Below are 25,273 nucleotides of genomic sequence, written 5' to 3' on the forward strand. Positions count from 1 at the left end.
CTGGTGTGAGTGCTTCTGCACGCACTGTGAGGCGGAGACTCTTTGAGCAAGGGCTGGTTTCAAGGAGGGCAGCAAATAAGCCACTTCTCTCCAGAAAAAAACATCAGGGACCGACTGATATTCTGCAAAAGGTACAGGGAGTGGACTGCTGAGGACTGGGGCAAAGTCATTTTCTCTGATGAATCCCCTTTTCGATTGTTTGGGACATCTGGAAAACAGCTTATTCAGAGAAGAAGAGGTGAGCGCTACCACCAGTCTTGTCTCATGCCAACTGTAAAGCATCCTGAAACCATTCATGTGTGAGGTTGCTTCTCAGCCAAGGGAATCGGCTCACTCACAGTCTTGCTTAAAAACACAGCCATGAATAAAGAATGGTACCAGAATATCCTCCAAGAGCAACTTCTCCCAACCGTCCAAGAGCAGTTTGGCGCCCAACAATGCCTTTTCCAGCATGATGGAGCACCTAGCCATAAAGCAAAGGTGATAACTAAATGGCTCATGGAACAAAACATAGAGATTTTGGGTCCATGGCCTGGAAACTCCCCAGATCTTAATCCCATTGAGAACTTGTGGTCAATCATCAAGAGACGGGTGGACAACCAAAAACCAACAAATTCTGGCAAAATGCAAGCATTGATTATGCAAGAATGGACTGCTATCAGTCAGGATTTGGTCCAAAAGTTGATTGAGAGCATGCCAGGGAGAATTACAGAGGTCTTGAAGAAGAAGGGGCAACACTGCAAATATTGACTTGCTGCATTAACTCATTCTAACTGTCAATATAACCTATTGGTACTCATAATATGATTGCAATTATATTTCTGTATGTGATATAAACATCAGACAAACACTAATAAAAACCAGAGGCCAACAGATCATGTGAAAATATAATTTTGGTGTCATTCTCAAAACTTTTGGCCATGACTGTAGTGTTGAGCGAGTATGTTCTGTTTCGAGTATGCTCGGCCGAGCTCCGAGTATTTACAGCTGCTCGGTGATATGTTTGAATCGCTCCCGTGTGCATGATTTGCAACTGTTTGACAGCTTTATTACATGTGAGGAATGTGTAAGAAATAGACATTTCTTACATTGAAACACAGTATCTGCAAATTGATTTTCTGGTCTTGGCTTTTATCTTAAGTCATGTGATAAGGCTCGTTAAAGGGTCACTATTGACTTTTAGGATTGCTACTTCCTGTAGGTGGCACTAGAGTTCTAGTCCTCTTCCTCTTTGAAGAGACAATTTGCATATTTCCCAGAGGAGCATTGCGGCTTTAAAAGTCTCCTCACCTGACGTGCTTAACACATCACTCTCCGCTAGGAGAAATATTACCCCTACATACCGGTCTGACGCCTCTCATCCAGCCAAACCAGAACTCACACTTTGCACTGATGAGGGGCAGTACCCTGAAACACAGTGTCTGCAAATTGAGTTTCTGATCTTGGCTTTTACCCTAAGGCTGCGTGCACACGATGCGTTTTTCATGCGTTTATGCTGCGGAATTTCCGTAGCGGAAACGCATCAAAAACGCATGGTAATCCGCATCCCATGGTCCCCAATGCAATTCCGCAATGTCAATGCACATGCTGCGGATTTTTCCGTAGCGTTTCTGCAGCGCAAATAAATCATGTTCATTAATTTTGCGGAAGCGCAGCGGAAGCGCCGCCATTGACTTGCATTGAGATGCATAGAATCCATGTCTGTACATTTGTACAAGCGGATTATATGCGTTTCAATGTGCGGATGGTACCCAGTTCTGGAGGAGAGAAGACTCTCATCCAGACCTGGGTACCATTGTACCTGTGAAAAAAAGAATAAAATAATAAATAAAGTTTATATTCACCTGTCCGGCGGCCGCTGCAGCGCTTCTCCTTCCTGGACCTGAGATGACGTCGCGGTCATGTGACCGCAGGCTGTCTCGCGAGATGCCGGCAACCCGGAAGAAGCCAGGACGGGCGCGACAGCACACGCGGCGGGGGATCGGGGGTAAGTATAGCTTTATTTTTTTATTTTTACGGTCACACTGTATAAATCCATACCGGTTGCATGGATTTATATAGTGTGACCTAGTTGTCAAGCACTTTCCAAGTGATGCTATCGCTTGGAAAGTGCTTGTAGTCCGCATGCATAAACTCATGCATAAACGCATGTGAATACGCGTGTATTCTGCAGGAAAAATGCATGCACAATCTGCATGCGTTTTTTCTGCCAGGGAGATGCAGAAATGCTGCAGAAATTTTCTGCTTCATTTCTGCATCGTGGGCACATAGCCTAAGTCATGTGATAAGGCTCGTTAAAGGGTCACTATTGACTTTTAGGCTTGCTACTTCCTATAGGTGGCACTAGAGTTCTAGTCCTCTTCCTCTCTGAAGAGACAATTTGCATATTTCCCAGAGGAGCATTGCGGCTTTTAAATTCTCCTCACCTGACATGCTTAACACGTCACTCTCCGCAAGGAGAAATATTACTCCTAGATATGGATCACAATAAAAGCTTTGACTCAATCCACAAAAAAAGACCACACTCAGGTCCGTCATCTATTAATGGAAATATAGGGGGCTTCCACGTTACTGGTAGCACAAAGGTTCTGGAAAAGCAAAATGGCCCTTTCCCCCAAAAGAATTTTAGCAAATTCTGTGCTCCCACATCCAAATTCACCCTCCCTTCTGAGCCCCACAGTGTACCTACACCGCAGTTAGTGTCCACATCTTTGGCATTTCTGTAACGATGAGAGCCTGCCTAATTTATTGGTGCATGTCTCCAGAACCATGAGCTGGGCATAACGTACTGGTCATTACAACGTACTGGTCACTACGGCAGTTTCAATTGTCACTCAGCAACATCCATTGCTGCTTGTTTCTGGAAAATACCCATGTAGTTAAAAATCCTCACCACACCTGTAGATAAATTCCCAAATGGGTATGATTTCCAAAGTGGGGTCACTTGAGGGGGGGATTCTGCTCTTCTAGTACTTAGGGTCTCTGTATACGGAGTCCGCAAACTATTCTAGGAAAATCTGCGCTCCAGGAGGCAAATAGAGCTCATTCCCTCCAGAGTCTCACCGTGTAGCTAAGCAGTACTGCACAGCCACATATGGGGTATTTCTACATTCAGCAGAAATTGTGTGACAAATTTTGGTGCCATTTTTACCCATTTCCCAGTTTGAAAATGTAAAATCTGGGGCTAAAACAAAACTTTGTTAAAAGTTGAGTTATTCTTTCTTCACTGCCCAATGATGTAAAATTCTCTGAGACACATGTGGTGTCAACATGCTCACTGCACCCCTAGATGACTTCATTGAGAGGTGTAGTTTGTAAGATGGAGGCTCTTATGGGTGGGAGGGATTCTGCTGTTCTGGCACCTTAGGGGCTCTGCCAATGTGACATTGCACCATCAAACCAGTCCATCAAAAGATGAACTCCAATATGGCGCTCCTTCCCTTCTGAACTTTCCCATGTGTCCGACCACATATGAGGTATTGTGTACTTAGGAGAAATTGCACAACAAATATTGGGGTCCATTTTCTCCTGCTATCCTTGAGAATATGAAAAAATTGGGGGCTAAAACAACATACCTGTGGGAAAAATATATATTTTTTCATTTTCACAGATCAACGTTGTAAAATTCTGTAAAACACCTGTGGGGTCAAGGTGCTGACAACACATCTAAATAAGTTCCCTGAGGGGTGTAGTTTCCAAACTGGTGTCACTTATGGGGGGATTCCATTGTTTAGACACATCATGGGCTCTCCAAACGTGACATGACACACGCAGACCTTTCCATCAAAGTCTGCGTTCCAAATCCCCACTCCTTCTTTTCTGAGCTCTGAAGTGTGCCAAAACAGTAGTTTACCCCCACATATGGGGTATCTGCATACTCAGGAGAAATTGCACAACAAATTCTGTTGTCCATTTTCTCCTGTTACCCTTGTGAAAATAAAAAATTGGTGCTAAAAGAAAATTTTTGGGTAAAAAAATATAAAATTTTTATTTTCATGACTGAAATGTTATAAACTTCTGTCAAGCACCTGGGGATTCACCACGCATCTAGATAAGTTCACTGAGGGGGGGTCTAGTTTCCAAAATGGTGTCACCTGTGGGGGGTCTCCACTGTTTAGGCACATCAGGGGCTCTCCAAACGCAACATGGTGTCCGCTAATTATTCCAGCAAATTTTGCATTCAAAAAGTCAAATGGCGCTCTTTCCCTTCCGAGCCCTGCTGTGCGCCCCAACAGTAGTTTTCCTCCACATATTGGATATCGGCGTACTCAGTAGAAATTTCACAACAAATTGTGTGGTGCAATTTCTCCTGTTACACTTATGAAAATCCAAACTTTGTAGCTAAAAAACATTTTTGTGGGAAATATGTGAAATTTCTATTTTCATAGCTCAAAATTGTAAACTTCTGTCAAGCACCTGGGGGTTCAAGGTGCCTGAGGGGTCTAGTTTCCAAAATGGTTTCACTTGAGAGGGGTCTCCACTGTTTAGGCACATCAGGAAATTCCTGCATGTGTCACAGCTGTCTGACAGCTGTGACACATGCAGCCGCTGCGGATCAAACCTAGATACTGAGCACGCCGCGAATACTTGGCACGCACATGAGCATGCTCGTTTAAAGGGTTAAATGAGCATGCTCGCTCATCACTAGTGCCAACACTTTTGGCCATGACTGTATATAGTGCTCGGCAGCTTGCCAATAGGTTGTAAGCCAGACATTGTGCATCACACATATCTGTGTGACTAGCGCCCTATACAAGCCTCACCTGTGTGCATTTTTAATATTAGGCAACCATCCCCTCTATGAACTTGTAAGTTTATGAGTAGTTGCTCCACCTGTGCTGCTCCCGCCTTTATCATGTGGGTCTACTGCATCCTGCTAATGCATTGGTAATCTAACCTAGTTTTGGTAATCTAATCTGGTATTGGTAAGGCTATTTCTGTTTCTGTGATGTTTTCTGTTTACAAACACCAAATCTTCTGCTACTCCCAAAAAAAAGGATAATTTTTAAATTGCAGCTTATTAGAAGGACTCTGTCGGGACAGAATGACTGTTCAAAGCAAGTGCAGACCCCAGATGTACCCTTGGTATAGCCAAACATTTCAGTGCACATTCGCACCTATTTTTTTTCCTCTGTCTCCGCAACCCCTTCCTCTATTTTGACTGACAACTCTGGCTTTTATAAAGCCAGAGAAGGGTGGAGATAGAGAGAAAACAACTAGATGGGAAGGTTCACTGAACTGTTTGGCCTCGCCAAGTGTGTACCGAGCGCTGACAGAGTCCCTTTAAAAAGCTTCTTTCGTACACACCACATGTGTATAAGCACCATCACGCATGTAGCTGCAATAGAAAAGGGATAATTTTTAAACCATTTTTTTTTTATTATTTTAAAAAGCCTAAAAATCCGGGCAGTGTGTTTTTAAACAATCTGTTGATTACCATCTGTTTACCCATAGCCATCTGTGTTGCAGACACATTGACATTAATAAGGCTGTGTTTGTGTTAAAGAGCTCAAAAGGGGTTGGATACATTCCTAGGAGACCTCAGAGTGACATACATGTCTTGGTAGGCCAATTGGGGGCTTTTGGAGAACTTTTGATTCATAACTCATCGATTCAGTCAAAATCCAATTTTTTTCTCCAATTACCCAAATTAATTTTGAGAAATGTGCTCATCTTGAGCTGCAATTCTTCAGCATTCTGTAAATCTCTCCTGATTTTTTTTCTTTTGAAAGCCCAAGATCGTGTTCTCCATCAGAGTGCACTAAATAAGTGACTAAATGGTTCCACAAAAAATGCGCTAGGATGCGGTCAGTCGTAGTCCTCTCCAACAGGAGAAAGGCCCCCAATATCTGTTACCCATACCCCTGAGCTTGAAGGCTAAATAGAAGGTCAGGAATGAGTAGCCTTCTCTTGCCAAAGCCAGGAGAGAAGCAATATTTCTCCTAGCACACACGTGTCAAACTCTGGCCTGTGGGCCAAATCTGGCCCGCAGGGTGATTATATTTGGCCCGTGACACCAGAACCACCACCCCTATGTGGGGCCATTATTCAGTATGGAGGACTTTGTGGGGCACATTATACTGTATAGAGGACTATGTGGGGCCCATTATACTTTATGGAAAGCTATGTGGGGCCATTATACTGTTTGGAGGACTATGTGGGGCCCGTTATTTTGTATGGAGGGCTGTGTGGGGCCCATTATACTGTATACTGGTTGGCCGAGGCTTTGTCCAAGTTTTTCATTTTGGCCCTCTGTGTGTTTTGAGTTTAACATCCCTGTCCTAGTATCTGCCTGGACTCCAACCCAAGAGAGAACTGGGAGCCATAGATGGTCGGCTCCGCTCACGGGAGAGGAGAGTCAGGGGGGAGTGGAACCTGATAGCTACACACTCCGTCCCTAGACTAATTGGGAGAGAACCTGTAAGGGGGCCGCAGCCTGAAAAGTCCTAGTGACAAATGTGGCACCCCAGGGGTCTGGTTGCCACAGTAATAGGAATATTACGTCTGAGAGCAAGTGGGAGGTTTCTCTGGTCAGGAGCCCTAAGCATGCAAGACCGCCCGCCCAGACCTGGGAGGGGAGGAATCTGCCCTTATAAACTGGGTCTGGGGCGGGATTAGTCAGAGTCAGAGCCTGGAGAGGGAAAGTTACAGCAGGAGCTCTGTAGGAGCAGTAGCTGAAGACCAGGGGCTGGAGCTGAGCAGAGCTCGCCCTGGCAGAAGAACCTAATAACCGGACACCGGAGTCCGAGGCTGTGGGGACGGATATTCACCCAGCAGCAGAAACCAGCCGGCAGGGGATTCCAGGTCCTCTGGCCATAGAAGCCCGGAGGCTCAGTCACAAGGAAGGGACCAGCACCGCCATCCAGGAGCGGAGGCTAACAGAAGGCCCCAAGTCACCAGCCATAAGGGTGAGCACCACACGGTATACTCAGGGACGTGGGCTACTTCTACCCGCTTACAGCAAGGTAGCCAGAAAGAGTGTAGATAGACGGGGAGGCCTACAACTCCACCTGGCCAGGGGAACTCCTGTTTGCTTGCAGACTGACCAGGCCCCTTATGCTAGCCAGTACTCCCGGGAGGGTCTGCCTTAATATCACCAGTAAAGACCCTGAACTGCACTGCAAAGACTCTGAGTCGTTCCTGCTTCAGCGCCGCACCAGCACTACTAGTACTGGGACTCCCGTGCACTATCACCCTCACCATCAACTACACTGCCCTGGGGCTGCACTCTTCCCGTGGGGAGTCACACTACCTCAGCTGCATACACCATCAGCCCCAGCGGTCTGCCTTGCAGCTGCGGTCCGCACTGACCGCAATCCACGGGTGGCGTAGTCGGACAATTAACCTAAAACCCCCACAAAATACCGCCATTGGCCTGACCACCCTGAGCCACGGGACCGGGTCACCGCCACGGAAACTACAACCCCCAGAAGCCCGGTTCCGAGTACCCCTCGGCCCAGGGGGCGAGTCAGCTTTGGCGTAGTCGGCAGGATTTCGTGCCCACAACCACCGGGTACTGCGCGCCTTCAAAAGACTGTCCTACCTGTTGTGGTGAAGGTCCCCGCCATCTGGAGCCGTTTCCTGCCATCTTCAGCCGTTTTCCCGCTGTCTTCAGTCAGTTTCCCGCCATCGGACGCCATCTTCAGGACGCCGCGCGGGGAGAAGAGGGGCGTGGACCCCGAAAGCGCGCGAGATCTGAAGCTCCGCCCTACGCACCGATGCTGCGCAAGGTCCTGGAAGGGAGAGCGAGCGACGCTGACGTCATCGGAGCACGACGCAAGGTCCTCCACCCTGACGATCGTCTGCGGAGCCGCAGCCTACAGAGAAAAAGCAACGGAAGGTAAGCCACACTTAACTAGGGGGGAGGAAGATGACGGACACGGAGGGACCCTCTACCACCAGCGCGGCCGCTGCCGCAGTAATGCCATTTACAATGCCCTATATCCCCGGAGCGGCCTGGCTGCCCCAGTACTCAGGGGAGTCGCATACCCTAAGCGACTTTAAAGAGAGACTGTACAGCCTGTTTAAGGTATACCCCCTGACAGAGGGACAAAAAGTCAGCATATTGGTAGGCCAGCTAACCAGGGCAGCCCAACGTGAAGTGAAGTCCTGGTCAGTCAGAGACAAGGAGACCGTGAAGGAGATCTTAGCCCGTCTGAGGGACACCTTTGACACCCGCACCTCAGCAGAGATCAAAATTAAATTTTATGGGTGCAAGCAGCGGGCCCAAGACAGTATAAGAGACTATGCTTTGAATTTGCAAGAGGCCCTCGGAGCTATTAAACAGGCAGACCTTGACAGTGTGCGGAATGCAGATGAACTGTTGACTGAGCAATTCATAGAGGGTCTGCTGTCCAACGCCCACCGAACCCAATTACGTGCAATGGCCTTGCAGAACCCTGGTTTAGACTTTGCAAAGTTCAAAGACAGGGCCATCCGGGTGCTCCAAGAACCGGCACCGAGTAGCGCTGTAACCCACCGGCGCCCTACTATTACCTATCACCAGGAGGCGGCGCCCTTGTCTGCAGGGCCTGTGGGAGCTGATGCGCAGGCTTTGGATAACAACCCGGCTACAGACCTGCACCATCAGGTCCAAGAGCTAACCAAAAGCGTAGCCGCGCTAACCAGAACTGTGCAGTCTTTACAGGTCTCTCCTCCAGGAAAGATCCAGCTGGCATCCGGACCGGAGGACGTCCCGTGGCACCGACAGAGGAGGATCCAAACGTCCAGAGGAAGACCCAGCGACAGATACAACGAGGACGGACGACCCATCTGCCGCCGCTGCAATCAACCCGGACACATGGCAAGGTACTGTCATTTAAACGGGCACAACCTGGGGTAGAGGGCCAACCCCCAGGTATAAAATCAACAGGCCCATCAAACTGGCGTGATAAATACGTAGGGGGACGTCCGGTCTTGTCTGTGGTACTGGATGGCATTCCTATGAGTGCCCTACTAGACACTGGGTCACAGGTGACTACCATCCCGTACGTGCTCTTCAAACGGTACTGGAATGACTCGGACATAACCCGCTACCCAGATGACGACCTGAGTATCATCGCCAGTAATGGTCAGCCCGTGCCGCAGGTGGGATTCAAGGAGGTGACCATTAAGATCGGTAAAGTCGAACTGGCGGCACAAGGACTGATTATTGTGGACATTGACCGTCATGAGAGCCACCCTAGAATAACCTTGGGAACTAACGTGATTGAAAATTGTCTTGCAGAGGTGATTCTCATTTTACAGCAGGTTGCCAAGAACGCCAGTTTCAGCCAGCAGCGTGTCCTCCAAAAAGAGATCCGGGCACTGATGAAACGACAACAAGTGGAACTATCTGGTGGTGAGATAGTTAGCGTGAGAATGTGTGACCCGTTCCCTATTGCCATGCCCCCAAAAAGTGAGATGATGATCTGGTGCCGGGCAGCTATTGGTCTGAGAGGTAGAGACTACCAAGCAATGGTAGAACCTGTCTACTCAGACAGTAGGCCCACCATTTTGACAGCACGGGGGGTGGTCGATGTACGCCATGGGAGGGTGCCCGTCCGCATCATAAATATCGGGGAGAGAGAAGTATACCTGCCCCGGTATGCCACGCTAGCCAAATTGTTCACCATAAACCAAAATTCTGTAAAGGCCGTAGAACCCTTGCCTCCATCTCAACCAGAGGAAGGTAACGGCTCTAAGAAACAAATGGAGGACTGGTGTCAGCAACTGCATTTGGGTACTGACTCCACTCCCTCACACCAAAAACAGGGAGTCTACTGGGTGGTTCAGGAGTATGAGAGAGTCTTTAGTAAACACCCGCTAGACTTCGGGCGAGTAAAGGGGGTAGAACATCACATCCCCACAGGAGACCATCCGCCCATAAAGGAAAGATACTGACCTGTACCCCCTGCACACTATCAGCATGCAAAGGGGATGTTGCGGGACATGAAGGAGGCTGGGGTAATCAGGGACAGCTGTAGCCCCTGGGCAGATCCACTAGTTCTAGTGAAAAAGAAGGACAACACAATGAGAATGTGTGTAGACTACAGAAAGGTCAACCGTGTCACACACAAAGATGCGTACCCGTTACCAAGAATAGAAGAATCTTTACCTGCATTAAAATCTGCTAACTTCTTCTCCACTTTGGATCTTACTAGCGGGTACTGGCAGGTTCCTGTAGCAGAGGCAGACAAGGAGAAGACTGCATTCACCACCCCGATGGGCCTCAGCGAATTCAACTGTATGCCATTCGGGCTCTGCAACGCACCAGGAACCTTCCAGTGGTTGATGGAATGCTGTCTGGGACACCGGAATTTCGAGACGGTCCTGTTATACCTGGACGATGTCATCGTTTATTCCAAAACCTACGAGGACCATCTGAAACACCTGGCAGAAGTGTTTGACGCCCTGGCAAGGTACGGCCTAAAGGTGAAACCCTCCAAGTGTCACCTCCTGAAACCAAAGGTGCAGTACCTGGGACACGTGGTGAGTGCTGACGGAGTGGCTCCCGACCCCGATAAGATCACCGTGATTAAGGACTGGTCAAGACCCTCCAGCATAAAGGAAGTGCGGCAGTTCCTCGGGTTGGTAGGCTACTACCGAAGATTCATTCCCGGTTTCACAAAAATGGCAGCCCCTATGCAGGACCTCCTGATAGGTCAATCCAGGAAGGCCAAAAACCAGAAGCCGCCCTTCAGGTGGGAGAAGCTGGAAGAGGAGTCCTTCTGCCGGCTGAAGATGGCCCTCACGGGGGATGAAATCCTGGCGTACCCCGACTACAGCCAGCCCTTTATCCTCCACACGGACGCGAGCAACATCGGGCTAGGAGCCGTACTGTCCCAGATCCAGCAGGGGAAAGAACGGGTAATTGCTTACGCCAGCCGAAAACTACGGCCCACAGAGAGAAACCCTGAGAATTATAGCTCATTCAAGCTAGAGTTCCTGGCAGTGGTGTGGGCAGTGACCGAACGTTTCAAGCATTACCTTGCCTCTTCCAAGTTCACCGTGTACACGGATAGCAACCCGTTGACACACCTGGACACTGCAAGACTTGGTGCCCTGGAGCAGAGATGGATGGCCCGCCTGTCCAACTACGAATTCACCATCAAATACCGGGCGGGACGCTCAAATGCCAACGCGGATGCCCTGTCCAGAATGCCAAACTTACCGGACGTAGGAGAAGATCCAGAAGATCTGGAAGAAGTCGAACTCCCTGCGTTCCACCGTCATGGGATTACCCTGTATTCCCACCGTGTGAAGGACAGGCGCTCTGCTACGTTCAATCCCTTACCCCACTACAGCTGGGCGGAGACACAAGACAGTGATCCCGCAGTCCGTCTGGTGAAGGAAATGCTGACACAGACTGATGCCCGTCTTGACCCAGACGCTCCGGAGGAGACCAAGCAACTGTGGAAGGAGAAAAGTAAGCTGTTTCTCTACAGGGAGAAGCTGTGCCGGAGAATGGTCAACTCTCGAACACATGAGCTAACCTGGCAGGTAGTGGTCCCAAGACGAGACGCGGCTATGGTCCTGGAGGCATACCACAACGGAGCAGGACACTTCGGATGGAAAAAGCTGGAGTTCTTGTTGCGTGAACAGTTCTACTGGATAGGCATGAGAGGAGCCATCGAGAGGTGGTGCAGAGATTGTGGCCCGTGCAACCTAAGAAGAAAGGACGGTGCCAGCCAGAAGACTCCCCTGCAGTCCATCATCACCAGGCAGTCACTGGAACTGGTAGCCCTGGACCATGTGAAACTGGCTCCAAGCAGATTTGGGTACGTCTACGCCCTCACCATCGTAGATCACTACTCCCGGTTCCTGGTGGTGGTCCCTGTCAAGGACTTAACGGCTAAAACAGCAGCTAGAGCCTTCCAGCAGCACTTCTGCCGTCCACACGGGTATCCGGAGCAAGTGTTGACGGACCAAGGACCAGCCTTCGAAGCGGAGGTCTTCCAGGAGTTCTGCAACCTGTATGGCTGCAAGAAGATAAGAACAACGCCCTATCACCCTCACACCAACGGACTATGTGATAAAATGAACCAGGTGGTGATAGACTTTCTAAAAACATTGCCCCTGGAAGAACGCAGTCTGTGGCCTGAAAAACTGCCTGATTTGGTGGACTTGTACAATCACATCCCCGTAGGCTCCACTAACTGTACCCCGGCTTACCTAATGAAAGCAAGACCTGGTAAGCTGCCTATTGACCTGGATATGGGAGTCCTGACACCTGAGGACACCTCGCCAGAGGCAGACTGGGATACAGAACGGCAGCAGCAGTATCGGAAAGTACAGGAGAGCGTCGAGCGGAGTCTGTCTCAAGCAAGAGAAAGGCAAGAGAAGGCTTATAACCAGTATGCTCCCGCTGTTCCCCTGGTGCCTGGAGAGCAGGTCTTGAAGAGAAAGAGGCTTCTCCACAAGTTGGACGACCAGTGGGAGAAGGACCCGTACACCGTACTGCCCTCAAGTCATGAGAACCCAAAAGTATGTATCATCAGTAAGGACGGAGGAGAGACCACAGCCATTGTCTCCAGAGACCGCCTGAAGAAGTGTCCCGAGCAGCTGCAAAGCCCTGAAGAAGATGAAGAAAACCCTCAACCCGCAGAGGAGAGGGAAGAAATGATCAATACCGTACTCGGAGAATTTCCCCGGTCCTGGACTCAGATCAACAACGCAGTCGTGGTACCCGTCCTCACCTTTCTCCAGCCAGCCCCTCAAGAGCCTACAGAAGAACAGGTAGTGTCAGAAGAGCAGCCGGCCCAGGAGGCAGAAGAACCCATACCAGCAGCCCAGGAGAATCAACCCTCTGCTAGTAGTGAGCCTGCCGTGCCCCTAGTAAGCCAAAGAGTACGCAGAAAGCTGCCAGACCTACCCGCAACACCTCCTACACCCTGTAGTGCAGAACCAGATAGTGGGTTACGTAGGTCCACAAGGAGTACTAGAGGACAAATGCCCGCTCGCTGGAGAGTCTAATGCCAAGTATATATCTACCTGTACATACGTAAATGCTGAAAAAGGTTTATGTTTTTGTTACCTGGTTACTAATTATGTTTCTCTAGTTACCCTTCAGGTTTATTTGGACTGACAGGTTATGGACGCTGAATAACCGGAACTACATTGTAGATAGTTGCACCTTGGTGCCTCTTGCGAAGATGGCCGCAGAAGAGAAAACCTGTCTGGCGTGGCCTCCTTGTGGCCCAAAGTAGCTAGTCTCAGCCTTGCAGCCACGCCCAGGGCCAACGCTTGGGGTTTGCTTTGGACAGGTCCCCTACTCTGTGCCAAGACTTCACCTTGTTGGGTGATATGGACACCCGGTTACGGACACGCCGTGACCTCTAAAGACTAAAGCTTCTTGTATATATGTTGTTGTATTATTGTTTATACCCTGTATTTGTGTTTTCTTAAAAATGTGTTTAGTCCCGGAGTACTAATATTCACTAGGGGGGAATGTGGCACCCCAGGGGTCTGGTTGCCACAGTAATAGGAATATTACGTCTGAGAGCAAGTGGGAGGTTTCTCTGGTCAGGAGCCCTAAGCATGCAACACCACCCGCCCAGACCTGGAAGGGGAGGAATCTGCCCTTATAAACTGGGTCTGGGGCGGGATTAGTCAGAGTCAGAGCCTGGAGAGGGAAAGTTACAGCAGGAGCTCTGTAGGAGCAGTAGCTGAAGACCAGGGGCTGGAGCTGAGCAGAGCTCGCCCTGGCAGAAGAACCTAATAACCGGACACCGGAGTCCGAGGCTGTGGGGACGGATATTCACCCAGCAGCAGAAACCAGCCGGCAGGGGATTCCAGGTCATCTGGCCATAGAAGCCCGGAGGCTCAGTCACAAGCAAGGGACCAGCACCGCCATCGAGGAGCGGAGGCTATCAGAAGGCCCCAAGTCACCAGCCATACCGGTGAGCACCACACGGTATACTCAGGGACGTGGGCTACTTCTACCCGCTTACAGCAAGGTAGCCAGAAAGAGTGCAGATAGACGGGGAGGCCTACAACTCCACCTGGCCAGGGGAACTCCTGTTTGCTTGCAGACTGACCATGCCCCTTATGCTAGCCAGTACTCCCGGGAGGGTCTGCCTTAATATCACCAGTAAAGACCCTGAACTGCACTGCAAAGACTCTGAGTCGTTCCTGCTTCAGCGCCGCACCAGCACTACTAGTACTGGGACTCCCGTGCACTATCACCCTCACCATCAACTACACTGCCCTGGGGCTGCACTCTTCCCATGGGGAGTCAGACTACCTCAGGTGCATACACCATCAGCCCCAGCGGTCTGCCTTGCAGCGGCGGTCCGCACTGACCGCAATCCACGGGTGGCGTAGTTGGACAATTAACCTAAAACCCCCACAAAATACCGCCATTAGCCTGACCACCCTGAGCCACGGGACCGGGTCACCGCCACGGAGACTACAACCCCCAGAAGCCTGGTTCCGGGTACCCCTCGGCCCAGGGGGCGAGTCACAAACACATAGTGAAAGGGTGACACATGGTGAAAAACAGTTAAAATACATAATGAAGGTGTTCTGGTGTAATACTATCCGGACCTTCAACCTACAATATAAAAATTCCTCCTCTTTGGCAAAAGACCCGGAAAAGAGTGTGTGTCCAAATAAGTGTGAACATTTGAAGTGACAAAACTCAAGTGGGTTTCCCAGGCCTGAGTTAAGGCACCCCTGGGTAACCACTCCAGGAGATCTTCACACCTCAGGCTTTCAAACTTACCCGACCTAATAGCCTCGATCCTGGAGGGCCAGGGTTTCCACCATATGACTATATAAGCCACCCATCGTACTAACTAGTGCACAGTACCACATGTTCATATTGTATCAATCTACTGGAGCGGCCCTCCGATAAATCCGCCTTTTTGAAAGATATTACACTTGATCTTAGCCAAAATGCCGAGAAGTAAATCCCTCCTGAACCCAAACGCTTCCCCTCATCCAGCACCATGACAACCAGCACAGCAGAGTCCTGCATCCACTGAGGCCCCTGATCATGTGACCCCTGACTCCTCCCCTCCTGTGACCTCATCACAGGTCCTGTGCGCACAGAGCAGCCATATATGTGGTGGCGGCTCTGCAGGTGGAGGTATGTGGAGATTCCCCATTACTCGGCGCTTGTCATCCATATTATTAACCCATTCAGCACCGTGATTTTGTGTCGTCCTGTTCCGGGAGACAGAGCTTCTTCCTTTCCCTGTGATGTAGATGTGTGAAGGGCCGGTATCTGTGTTCTGAGCTGTACTGTGTAATAGAAGCATTTTGGGGACACATAAGTCCAAAATATACAACTTATTACATTATTTTTTGTCACTTTATCTGTACTTTATCTTATTTTTTTGCTTTATGAGTCATATTTGTTAATAGAACCATTCATGGCTGACTTTGTTAGACCTCGGCTGCTATGGCATGTTATTAATACGTTGTAGGGTCTTAATAGGGTCACAGAAGCAGCTTTATCACCACTAAGAGGTCGAAGAGCTGAGATTGGGGTTACCTCTAATCATGGCTGTTTTAACTTGATCCCAGTGGTCAATCAATAGTATTTCCAGGTGCTCACTTTCACATACTATTAAAGTAATCATAGAGGCTTAGAAACTGGACCTGGGTGTGACTAATATCAATCAAATCTCTTTAGATAAAAATGCAAAAGCGCAATAGGGTCTTATGGAAGGATATAGATTATAAGGAAAAGGTAATACCACTCATCTTATATGGTTCTGTGAGACACAACACCTAAAAAGTCTATAAATCAGATGCTGCAGCTTCCACCAAATGTCATAATGAAATGTCTGGACTATGGAAGTAATTCTGCGCTTTTTGGAGTCACGACAATCCAATAGTAAAAATGAAATAAGAACCATACATAAGAACTTATATGTATGGGTGTCCTGAAGAAGGAGTCCGTGTTACTCGTTGACAATAAACCTACATTTCACTTTTACTATTGGATTGTCGTGACTCCAGAAAGCGCAGAATTACCTCCGTACTCCCGATATTTAAATCTCTGCTAGGCATATATAGCCAGAAAGATAGGAATGGTTTGTCGTATGGGGACAAATAAGGGTATGTGCACACCATCCGGAGCCACCTGCGGTCTCGACGCTGCGGAGAAGCCGCCGGCGGCCTCTGCTCAATATGCTAATGAGCGGCACCATTTTTTTTTTCCACATGCGGACTTTCCTCATAGAGGTTAGGTCTATGGGGAAAGTCCGCATGCGGACCCGCCGGAGACATTGACATGCTGCGATCTGGAAAGACGTGCCGCATGTCCGTTTTCGCGGGTGTACGGAGACGCAAGTGCGCTGCATCCAATCCGCAGCAAACACTGGTCGTGTGCGCATACCCTAATAGTGGAAAATACCACGTCACCTACTTTATAGGGAACCTGAAAACTAATACCTTCTGCCCAATCCATGGATCAGGTAGAAGGTATGTACAATTGGTTGTACGGTCACAGCCATATATGTTTGACTCTGAATCACAGTGGGATTTCAGATAAAAACATACTTGAAAAGTTGCACAAGAGATTATTCGGAAAGGTTGGTCCCCAGCAGCTTCTAGTGACTGACATGTCTCTCCCTATACATGCATGCAGGGAGAGAACTGTAATTCAAGGGGAGCAGGCAGGGAAAAGTCTGTCTGACTATTCTCCCATACTGTTAAAGTATGTTTTTCTCTGAAATGCTGCAAACATACATGGCTGAAAACATACAGCCAGTGTTTGATACATGCTGCCCATGGATCGGCAGCTTTCTGGTTCCCTTTAACAATTACAGTTTTATTAATTAGATAGAATGGGAAAATAGACAGGATGGTCAGCATTTTGGTCTATCCCAGGCCTTGATTCCAGCCTGTGTCCATCAACATAGGTCATGATCATGGTCTGAGACAGACCAAAGCGTTGACTGTCCTTTCTATTTCCATATTCTGACTTATCAATAAAACTTTAATTGCATATTTAAGTGAGTTCAGTGTGATTAATATTAGTCACTATATGTAAACTCTCAGCACAATGATGTACATTTTACATGAAAGTACGGGAAGTGGTAAGCTCTACATTACAATATGTCAGGCCCCAGCCTGACCCTCCCATATATACTCCTTCAACTTTACTCAACTTTAGTGACCAGTGCCAGGCAGCTGCTGCCAAGGCAAATAAAATAATGGGATGCATTTAGAGAGGCATAGATGCTCATGACAAGTATATAGTTTTCCCTCTATACAAGTCACTAGTACGGCCACACTAACAGTGGAGAAAATAAGTATTTGATACACTGCTGATTTTGCAAGTTTTCCCACCTACAAAGAATGGAGAGGTCTGTCATCTTTATCGTAGGTACACTTCAACTTTGAGAGACGGAATCTAAAAAAAATCCATAAATCGCATTGTATGATTTTTGCATAATTCATTTGTATTTATTTGCATGAAATAAGTATTTGCTACAATAGAAAAACAGAACTTAATATTTGCTACAGAAACCTTTGTTATTAGGCTAGGCTACTCCAGGACCTTAAAACCTACAAAAGACAAAAATATATCTCATACCCTACCATCATTATATATAAATGTAAAGCAAAGTTGCATAATAAATATAGGGTACTTAGTGAACTATTTTTGATCAAAAAAAGTATACAAGCCGTCCCACCAGCGGCAAGGTGACCCTAAATTGGGACGGTACCTATACTGCCCATATTAAAAACCTTACTGTATATCAAAGTTGAAGTAATGCATATAAAAGGGTAGACAAATAGGACCGGGTCCCAACTCCAGACCACCCAGGCCCGTGGTAAGCTACATATATACCAGTCAGCTCAACAAAGGGGATGCCACACCCTTAAATTGCACAGAATGCAAACGAGACAAAAAACCAAGCAATGTGAACTGAGGTCTAAGATGGTAGACATGCAAGAAATAGGAGCATGTTCACACTAGCAAAAAGAAGCAAAACCTACAAAAGACAAAAGACAAAAATATATCTCATACCCTAATATAAGTACCCTATATTTATTATGCAACTTTGCTTTACATTTATATATAATGATGGTAGGGTATGAGATATATTTTTGTCTTTTGTCTTTTGTAGGTTTTGCTTCTTTTTGCTAGTGTGAACATGCTCCTATTTCTTGCATGTCTACCATCTTAGACCTCAGTTCACATTGCTTGGTTTTTTGTCTCGTTTGCATTCTGTGCAATTTAAGGGTGTGGCATCCCCTTTGTTGAGCTGACTGGTATATATGTAGCTTACCACGGGCCTGGGTGGTCTGGAGTTGGGACCCGGTCCTATTTGTCTACCCTTTTATATGCATTACTTCAACTTTGATATACAGTAAGGTTTTTAATATGGGCAGTATAGGTACCGTCCCAATTTAGGGTCACCTTGCCGCTGGTGGGACGGCTTGTATACTTTTTTTGATCAAAAATAGTTCACTAAGTACCCTATATTTATTATGCAACTTTGCTTTACATTTATATATAATGATGGTAGGGTATGAGATATATTTTTGTCTTTTGTCTTTTGTAGGTTTTGCTTCTTTTTGCTAGTGTGAACATGCTCCTATTTCTTGCATGTCTACCATCTTAGACCTCAGTTCACATTGCTTGGTTTTTTACTCCAGGACCTTGAAATGCTTCTTACAGAGCCATTCCTTGCCCTGGCTGTGTGTTTCGGGTCATTGTCATGTTGGAAGATCCAGCCACGATCCATCTTCAATGCTTTTAATGAGGGAAGGAGGTTGTTGGCCAAAATCTCACAATGCATGACTCCATCCATCCTCCCTTCAATATGGTGCAGTTGTCCTGTCCCCTTTGCAGAAAAGCACCCCCAAAGTATGATTCCCCCACCATGCTTCACAGTTGGGATGGTGTTCTTGGGCTTGTCCTCATCCTTCTTCTTCCTCCAAACACTGCGAGTGGAGTTGATACCAAAAAGTTCTATTTTGGCCTCATCTGACCACATGACTTTCTCCCATGCCTCCTCTGAATTATTCAGATGGTCATTGGTGAACTTCAAACAGGCCTGGACATGTGCTGCCGTAAGCAGGGAGACATTGCGTGCCCTGCAGGATTTTAATCCATGACGGCATAGTGTGTTACTAATGGTAATGTTTCAGACTGTGGTCCCAGCTCACTTCAGGTCATTGACCATGTTCTCCCATGCAGTTCTGGGCTGATTCCTGACCATTCTCGTTATCATCCTTACCCCACAAAATGAGATCTTGCATTGAGCCCCAGACCGGGGAAGATTGACAGTCATCTTGTGTTTCTTCCATTTTCTAATAATTGCGCCAACAGTTGTTGCCTTCTCACCAAGCTGCTTGCCCATTGGCCTGTAGCCTATCCCAGCCTTGTGCAGGTCTACAATTTTGTCCCTGGTGTCCTTAGACAGCTCTTTGGTCTTGGCCATGGTGGAGAGGTTGGAGTGTGTTTGATTGTGTGGACAGGTATCTTTTGTACAGGTAAAGAGTTCAAATGGGTGCAATTCATACAGGTATTGGGTGCAGAGTAGGAGGGCTTTTTAAAGAAAAACTAACAGGTCTGTGAGAGTCAGAATTCTTGCTGGTTCCTAGATGATCAAGCGCCTATTTCATGAAATAAAATGCAATTTAATTATTTAAAAATCATTCAATGTTATTTTCTGTTTATTATTTTTAGGTTCTGTCTCTCACAGGTGAAGTGTGCCCACGATAAAAATTACAGACCTCTCCATTCTTTGTAGTTGGGAAAACCTGCAATATCGGCAGTGTATGAAATACTTATTTTCCCCACTGTAGATACTGAGTACAGTTTTGGTGTCTGGTGTATAAGAAGGACATAGCTGAACTAGATCAGGTGCAAAGAAGAGCAACCAAGGTTATTAAGGGAATGGGTGGACCGTAATACCAAGATAGGTTTGTAAACTTGAGGTAATTCAGTTTAGAAAATCTAAGGCTTAGGGGCGATCTTCTTACAGTGTCCAAATATATGAGGGGACAGTACAATCTGTATAATGATCATTTTACACCTGCGATGGGGACAAGGGGGCATCCTCTATGTATATAGGAAATAAGGTTTAAAGAGGTTGACTAATCTCAGAAAAAGGTCTGCAGTCACTCTGTATGACTGAATAATTCTGAATCGTGACAGTATGTGCACACTATAGTAATGAGTGCTCATGTGACCTCACGTATGCATTTTGCATACTTGCAGTTAAGTGCCGAGTAGTCTCACTCAGTTCTCTCAAGAGAAGACAAACGAGAGAAGTTCAGGGGTCCAGTCAACACTTGGTCTCAAGTCAAAAAAATCGCATGACTGTCCACCACTTGCATGGGGAATCATAATAGTGGGCGCATCACATACTGTCATGATTCAGAAACCTGAAGTCATATAAAGTGACTGCAGACTTTGCATCTGAGACTGGATAAACCCATTAATGATCATATGTGGAGTCAGGAAGGAATTTTTCCCCTAATATGGGGCAATTAGCATCTGTCTCATGACATTATTGCCTTCCTCTGGATCAATGTTAGGCTATAGGTTGAAACCAATGGACTCGTACCTTCCTTTAACATTAGGACTGTAAACTATATGGTAGGTGTGGATCGTAACTATTTATGGCACAATGTATTAAAATGCCAATAATGTCCAAGATGGGACGTCTTTACTATCTCTTCATATGTTTCCACTTATTATTACACAGGATTCTTTATGATGTTACATCCGCTCATCTTCTTCCCATTCAGATTCCTACAATTTTGGATCTTCTCAGTGAAGAGCTTCTATATAAGAAAAATTGTCTGATTTACCCATCAAAGATGGATAAGGACAGGGACAAGATGGCAGAGAGGATATTGCACCTCACCCTAGAGATCCTCTTCCGGCTTACTGGAGAGGTGAGAGATTCTGATGACGTCACATTACATCATTCTTATCTATGGGAATAACAGATGGACAGAACTGGAGAGGTGAGGACTCTGGAAATGTCTGTAGTGTGATTTATTAATGTGTCTCTCCATAACCAGGATTACACAGTAGTGAAGAAGACCTCTAGTGAGCGCTGTCAGGACCCTGTGTCTGAGGGATGGGGAAGACCCCTGAGCCCAATCACAGGGCCTCCACCTCACCCCCTGATGCATGAGGACATCAATGACCAGAAGATCCTAGAACTCACCTACAAGATGATTGAGCTGCTGACTGGAGAGGTGACACTGCTGGGAATGCTGGGACATGATACAGTAATGCTATGAAGGGATCAGGAGATGATGTTATCGTTATATGTGTTAGGTTCCTATAAGGTGTCAGGATGTCACCATCTATTTCTCCATGGAGGAGTGGGAGTATTTAGAAGGACACAAAGATCTGTACAAGGACATCATGATGGAGGACCCCCAGCCCCTCACATCACCAGGTAATAGACAGGACTAAATACACACGGCCTAGAATTATCTGTATGTAAAGAATGAATTCAGTCCTTGTATGTGTTTCCTCTAGTTCTATCCAGTAAGAGGACAACACCAGAGAGATGTCCCCGTCCTCTTCTTCCACAGGACTGTAAACAAGAAAATCCTGATGTTCCTCAGGATCATCAGGTAGATGGAGAGAAGGTGTCATGAGATCTCCCCTATGATGTGTAGACTGCTGTGAAGGTCTTGTGCTCAGTCTTGTTTTATCCACCAGTATTATATGTTTTATACTTGTATAATGAGAGTGGTGGATATGCCAGGGTTACAGCTGATCACAAACATTAGATGTTTAGAGCATTTCACAAGTGTCTGGTTACATACCCCGCTGGTTGGAATAAGGGACTAACAAATTGGATTATACCAAAAAGCTGCTGTAATTTGACTCCAATAGCTATTTCTGTCATAGCATTTTGGTTGTCATACATCATGCTAATTATTAAGCGTTCTGTCACTTACAATATTTATTTCAGGATGAAGATCTGGACAATATTGTTACATATGTGATAGGTGATGATTGGTGTAAAGAGGAGATTCCAACAGATAACCGCCCAGGTGAGTAATATCCTCTAGGTTGTATACATTCACTGGCTGTTGCTATTATCTAATATATACTTACCTTGTAATGTCTTCACATCCGGTTCCGCCAAGATGTGTCCGAATCCCAGAATTCCAAGCAGCGGAAGTTCGTCGACCGCCATATTGGGACACCCAAGCGATGGGTGTCTCAATATGGAGACCGCTGGTGGTACCAGCCTCTTGTGCGGTACCACAAGCGGAACACCGTCGCGAACACGCCGCTGCCGGGATCAGCCGAATGATTCACTGACCTCCGTCATCTTTGTACAGGAGGAGCGCATGCCCAGTTTTAATGTGACCGCCGCTATCTGCCTGCACAAAGATGGCGGCGGTCTGGTTTACTGCGCCTACGCGAATTCCGCGCAGGCGCAGTGAATCATTCGGCTGATCCTGGCTGGAGATGCGCGACGTACAGGGAGGGAGACAACTCAAACGTGAGAACACTTGAAGGAAGAAGACAGCACAGGGGTGGAGAGAGCAGACAAGGGGGAGAGCACATGGGGTACACAGGTCAAAGAAGAGAGCACAGACGGGAGAAGTCAGCACATGGGGGAAAGACAGAGTGGATAGGTGGGTGAGCACATGGGGGGGGAGAGATTCTCAATGCTGCAAAGCCTGCCCCATTGTGACATTACCGCACTCCCGATACGATAGCATCGGGCCTCCATCTAGTATGTTATATTTTTAATGGTATTTTACAGAGTATTTGATAAAAAAAAATCTGTTTTGTAATCAATGTCAGAAAAACAAGATTTATTATTAAAACAGTTTTAATGCTAAATTTCAGTGGGTAACATTGTCAGATCCTATCTTCATAAATTCTGTTCTGGCCGTACAGACGTGACCACTTCAGCCAGTCACCTGCCAGAGCTTGATTAACATGGAAGTTGGACTGAGGGTCATAGGCCAGAACGAAATCTTAGTTCACCTGCAATCATCCACAGCAGATTGGACAATTGGACGCATGCACAGAGGAACTAGTTGAACATGTGCATTACTCGCGTATCATTTAGCAACATCCTGCTTACCTGGCTTTGCAGCGCTTGTCTTTGCTCTTGTGTTGTCTTCCTGATTGGTCCCGTTTTCTGACCTCAGCTTGAATTCTGATCAGCTTGTTTTATGATTCTTGACCTTGACGTGTCCTCTTGGCATTGATCTGCGTGGCGACCCCTGCCATTGGCTCGCTCCTCTGGCAAATCAGCCCTTCCGTAGAAGCAATCCAGTGGACCTCGTTGTAAGACCAGATCCCTGTTTTGGGGTTAAAGGGCGAAAGTTGGGGTTCCTTTGGAATCTGGTAGACGGAGTGCCTTGTGCCAAGTCTGTCCCATGTAGCCTTTTGGAGCCTGTGGCTTCTGACTGTTGTGACAGCATCACTGTTTAAAGAGGAAGCTGCAGTCAGTTGGTATATAAAAGTTCACTTGAAATCAGAAAGCCATGTCGTCCTGACGAGTTTCGCCTATTCAGGTATCTTCAGGAGCCATTAGGCAACACTGTGCAGAGTCAGAGCAGACGATGTATCAACTAGAGAGATACATTTTGAGTCTGAGTCAACCAAAAAATGTGTTTTTGAAAAACCTGATTCTGTACAAATCAAAAGTGCTCCAAAGACTCTACTTGCCTTGAAAAGGTGTGGATGAAAAGACATGGATTGCCCTCTGAGGTCTCCAATGACTGTGTCCAATCTCTTTCAAGCCCTTTAACACAAAGACATAGACTTAGTAATGTCAGTCACATAAACACATATGGCTATGGATAATTGGATAGTAACTGGCATAGCGTGCTGCGGCAAATTTTGGCCACACCCCAATCCACGCCAATTTAACATTTCTTTCTCCCCTGGCAGGAGGAGTTGTCAGAGGGGTGCTGGTAATGAGGGGCATTCAGCAGATGGCCCTCATCCCCATTCCTGGTATGCATGGCCCCCTCATCCCCAATCCTGGTATGCATGGCCCCCTCATCCCCAGTCCTGGTATGCATGGCCCCCTCAGACCCAATCCTGGTATGCATGGCCCCCTCAGACCAAATCCTGGTATGCATGGCCCCCTCAGACCCAATCTTGGCATGCATGGCTCCCTCATCCCCAATCCTGGTATGCATGGACCCCTCATCCCCAATCCTGTTATGCATGGCCCCCTCATCCCCAATCCTGGTATGTATGGCACCCCTTATCCACAATCCTGGTATGTATGGCCTCATAAGACCCAATTCTGGTATGCATGGCTCCCTCATCCCCAATCCTGTTATGCATGGCCCCCTCATCCCCAATCCTGGTATGCATGGCCCTCTCATCCCCAATCCTGTTATGCATGGCCCCTTCATCCCCTATCTTGATATGCATGGCCCCCCTATCCTGGTATACATGGCCCCCCATCACTGCACACATAAAAAATAAACACCTACACCTTCATTCCTCCCCTCTGCTCCAGTGCTGCGTCCTGTCTGTCAGTAGCTGATCTCAGCATCTGAGCAGCGCATGATGTCACTGCCATGTGCCCTCAGATGCCGAGGTGAGCTGCAGAGATATTCACTCCTCTCTACGCCAGAACTATGAGAGTGGAGAGGAGTGAATAGTCATTCTCCTTAATAACGCGCACTGTCATCACGGCTGCAGCTCCTATTGCAGCTCAACGATCCTCTGTGCCTGCTACTAAAGGGAATGAATATTCACTCCTCTCCACGCCTATGGGAGTGGAGAAGAGTGAATATTCATTCTCTCTAGCAGCTGGCAAACAGGATAGCAGAGCCGCAGCAGGAAGCCGGCGGCTGCGACTGACACTGTGCGCTATTAAGGAGAATGAATATTCACCCCTCTCCACTCCCATGGGCATGGAGAGGAGGGAATATTCATTTTCTTTAGCAGCGGGCCCATGTTGTAGCTGCAGCTGCCAGCTACTACTTGTGCCTGCTGCTGCACCGCCGCAACCCGCCCAACCACCCCTCCACAGCCGGGAGAACAGCTGAGCCGTGATGGGACGCGGTACTGAGCCCTCAAAGCAGGACAGTCCCGCGGAAAGGGGGACAATTGGGAGCTATGATGTGAAAATCCTCATGGATCCATGCTTGACTTATTTTCACAAATGTTTTCCATCCTTGTGGAGGACAGTCTTGTCTTCTTGGGTGTGACAATGCCATCTGCTGATCTGTATACCCTCTGACATTAAACTTGAGATTGGACAAGACAGTGCACCACTGGCAAGCTAAGACAGTTCTCTCCACTGGCCCAGTCTGCTGACCCAGAGGTCCACTGAGTAAGAGTTAAGGGTTTCTTCCGGAG

At 47.4% G+C, this 25,273-nt stretch overlaps 1 protein-coding gene across 1 annotated transcript in view; it reads left to right on the top strand.

Moving 5' to 3' along the window:
* LOC141271392 (uncharacterized) overlaps positions 1–25,273 on the top strand; it is a 115,879-nt gene that overhangs the window by 40,782 nt on the left and 49,824 nt on the right. The window contains exons 9-13 of the mRNA XM_073681483.1: positions 20,704–20,853; positions 20,983–21,162; positions 21,245–21,368; positions 21,452–21,549; positions 21,894–21,975. Coding sequence (XP_073537584.1) covers positions 20,704–20,853; positions 20,983–21,162; positions 21,245–21,368; positions 21,452–21,549; positions 21,894–21,975 — 634 coding nt within the window. The remainder of the gene's footprint in view (positions 1–20,703; positions 20,854–20,982; positions 21,163–21,244; positions 21,369–21,451; positions 21,550–21,893; positions 21,976–25,273) is intronic.

Source organism: Phyllobates terribilis, unplaced genomic scaffold (genome assembly GCF_046119375.1).
Source record: "Phyllobates terribilis strain yellow unplaced genomic scaffold, ASM4611937v1 Scaffold_5__5_contigs__length_657084704, whole genome shotgun sequence".
Taxonomy (NCBI): Eukaryota; Metazoa; Chordata; class Amphibia; order Anura; family Dendrobatidae; genus Phyllobates; species Phyllobates terribilis.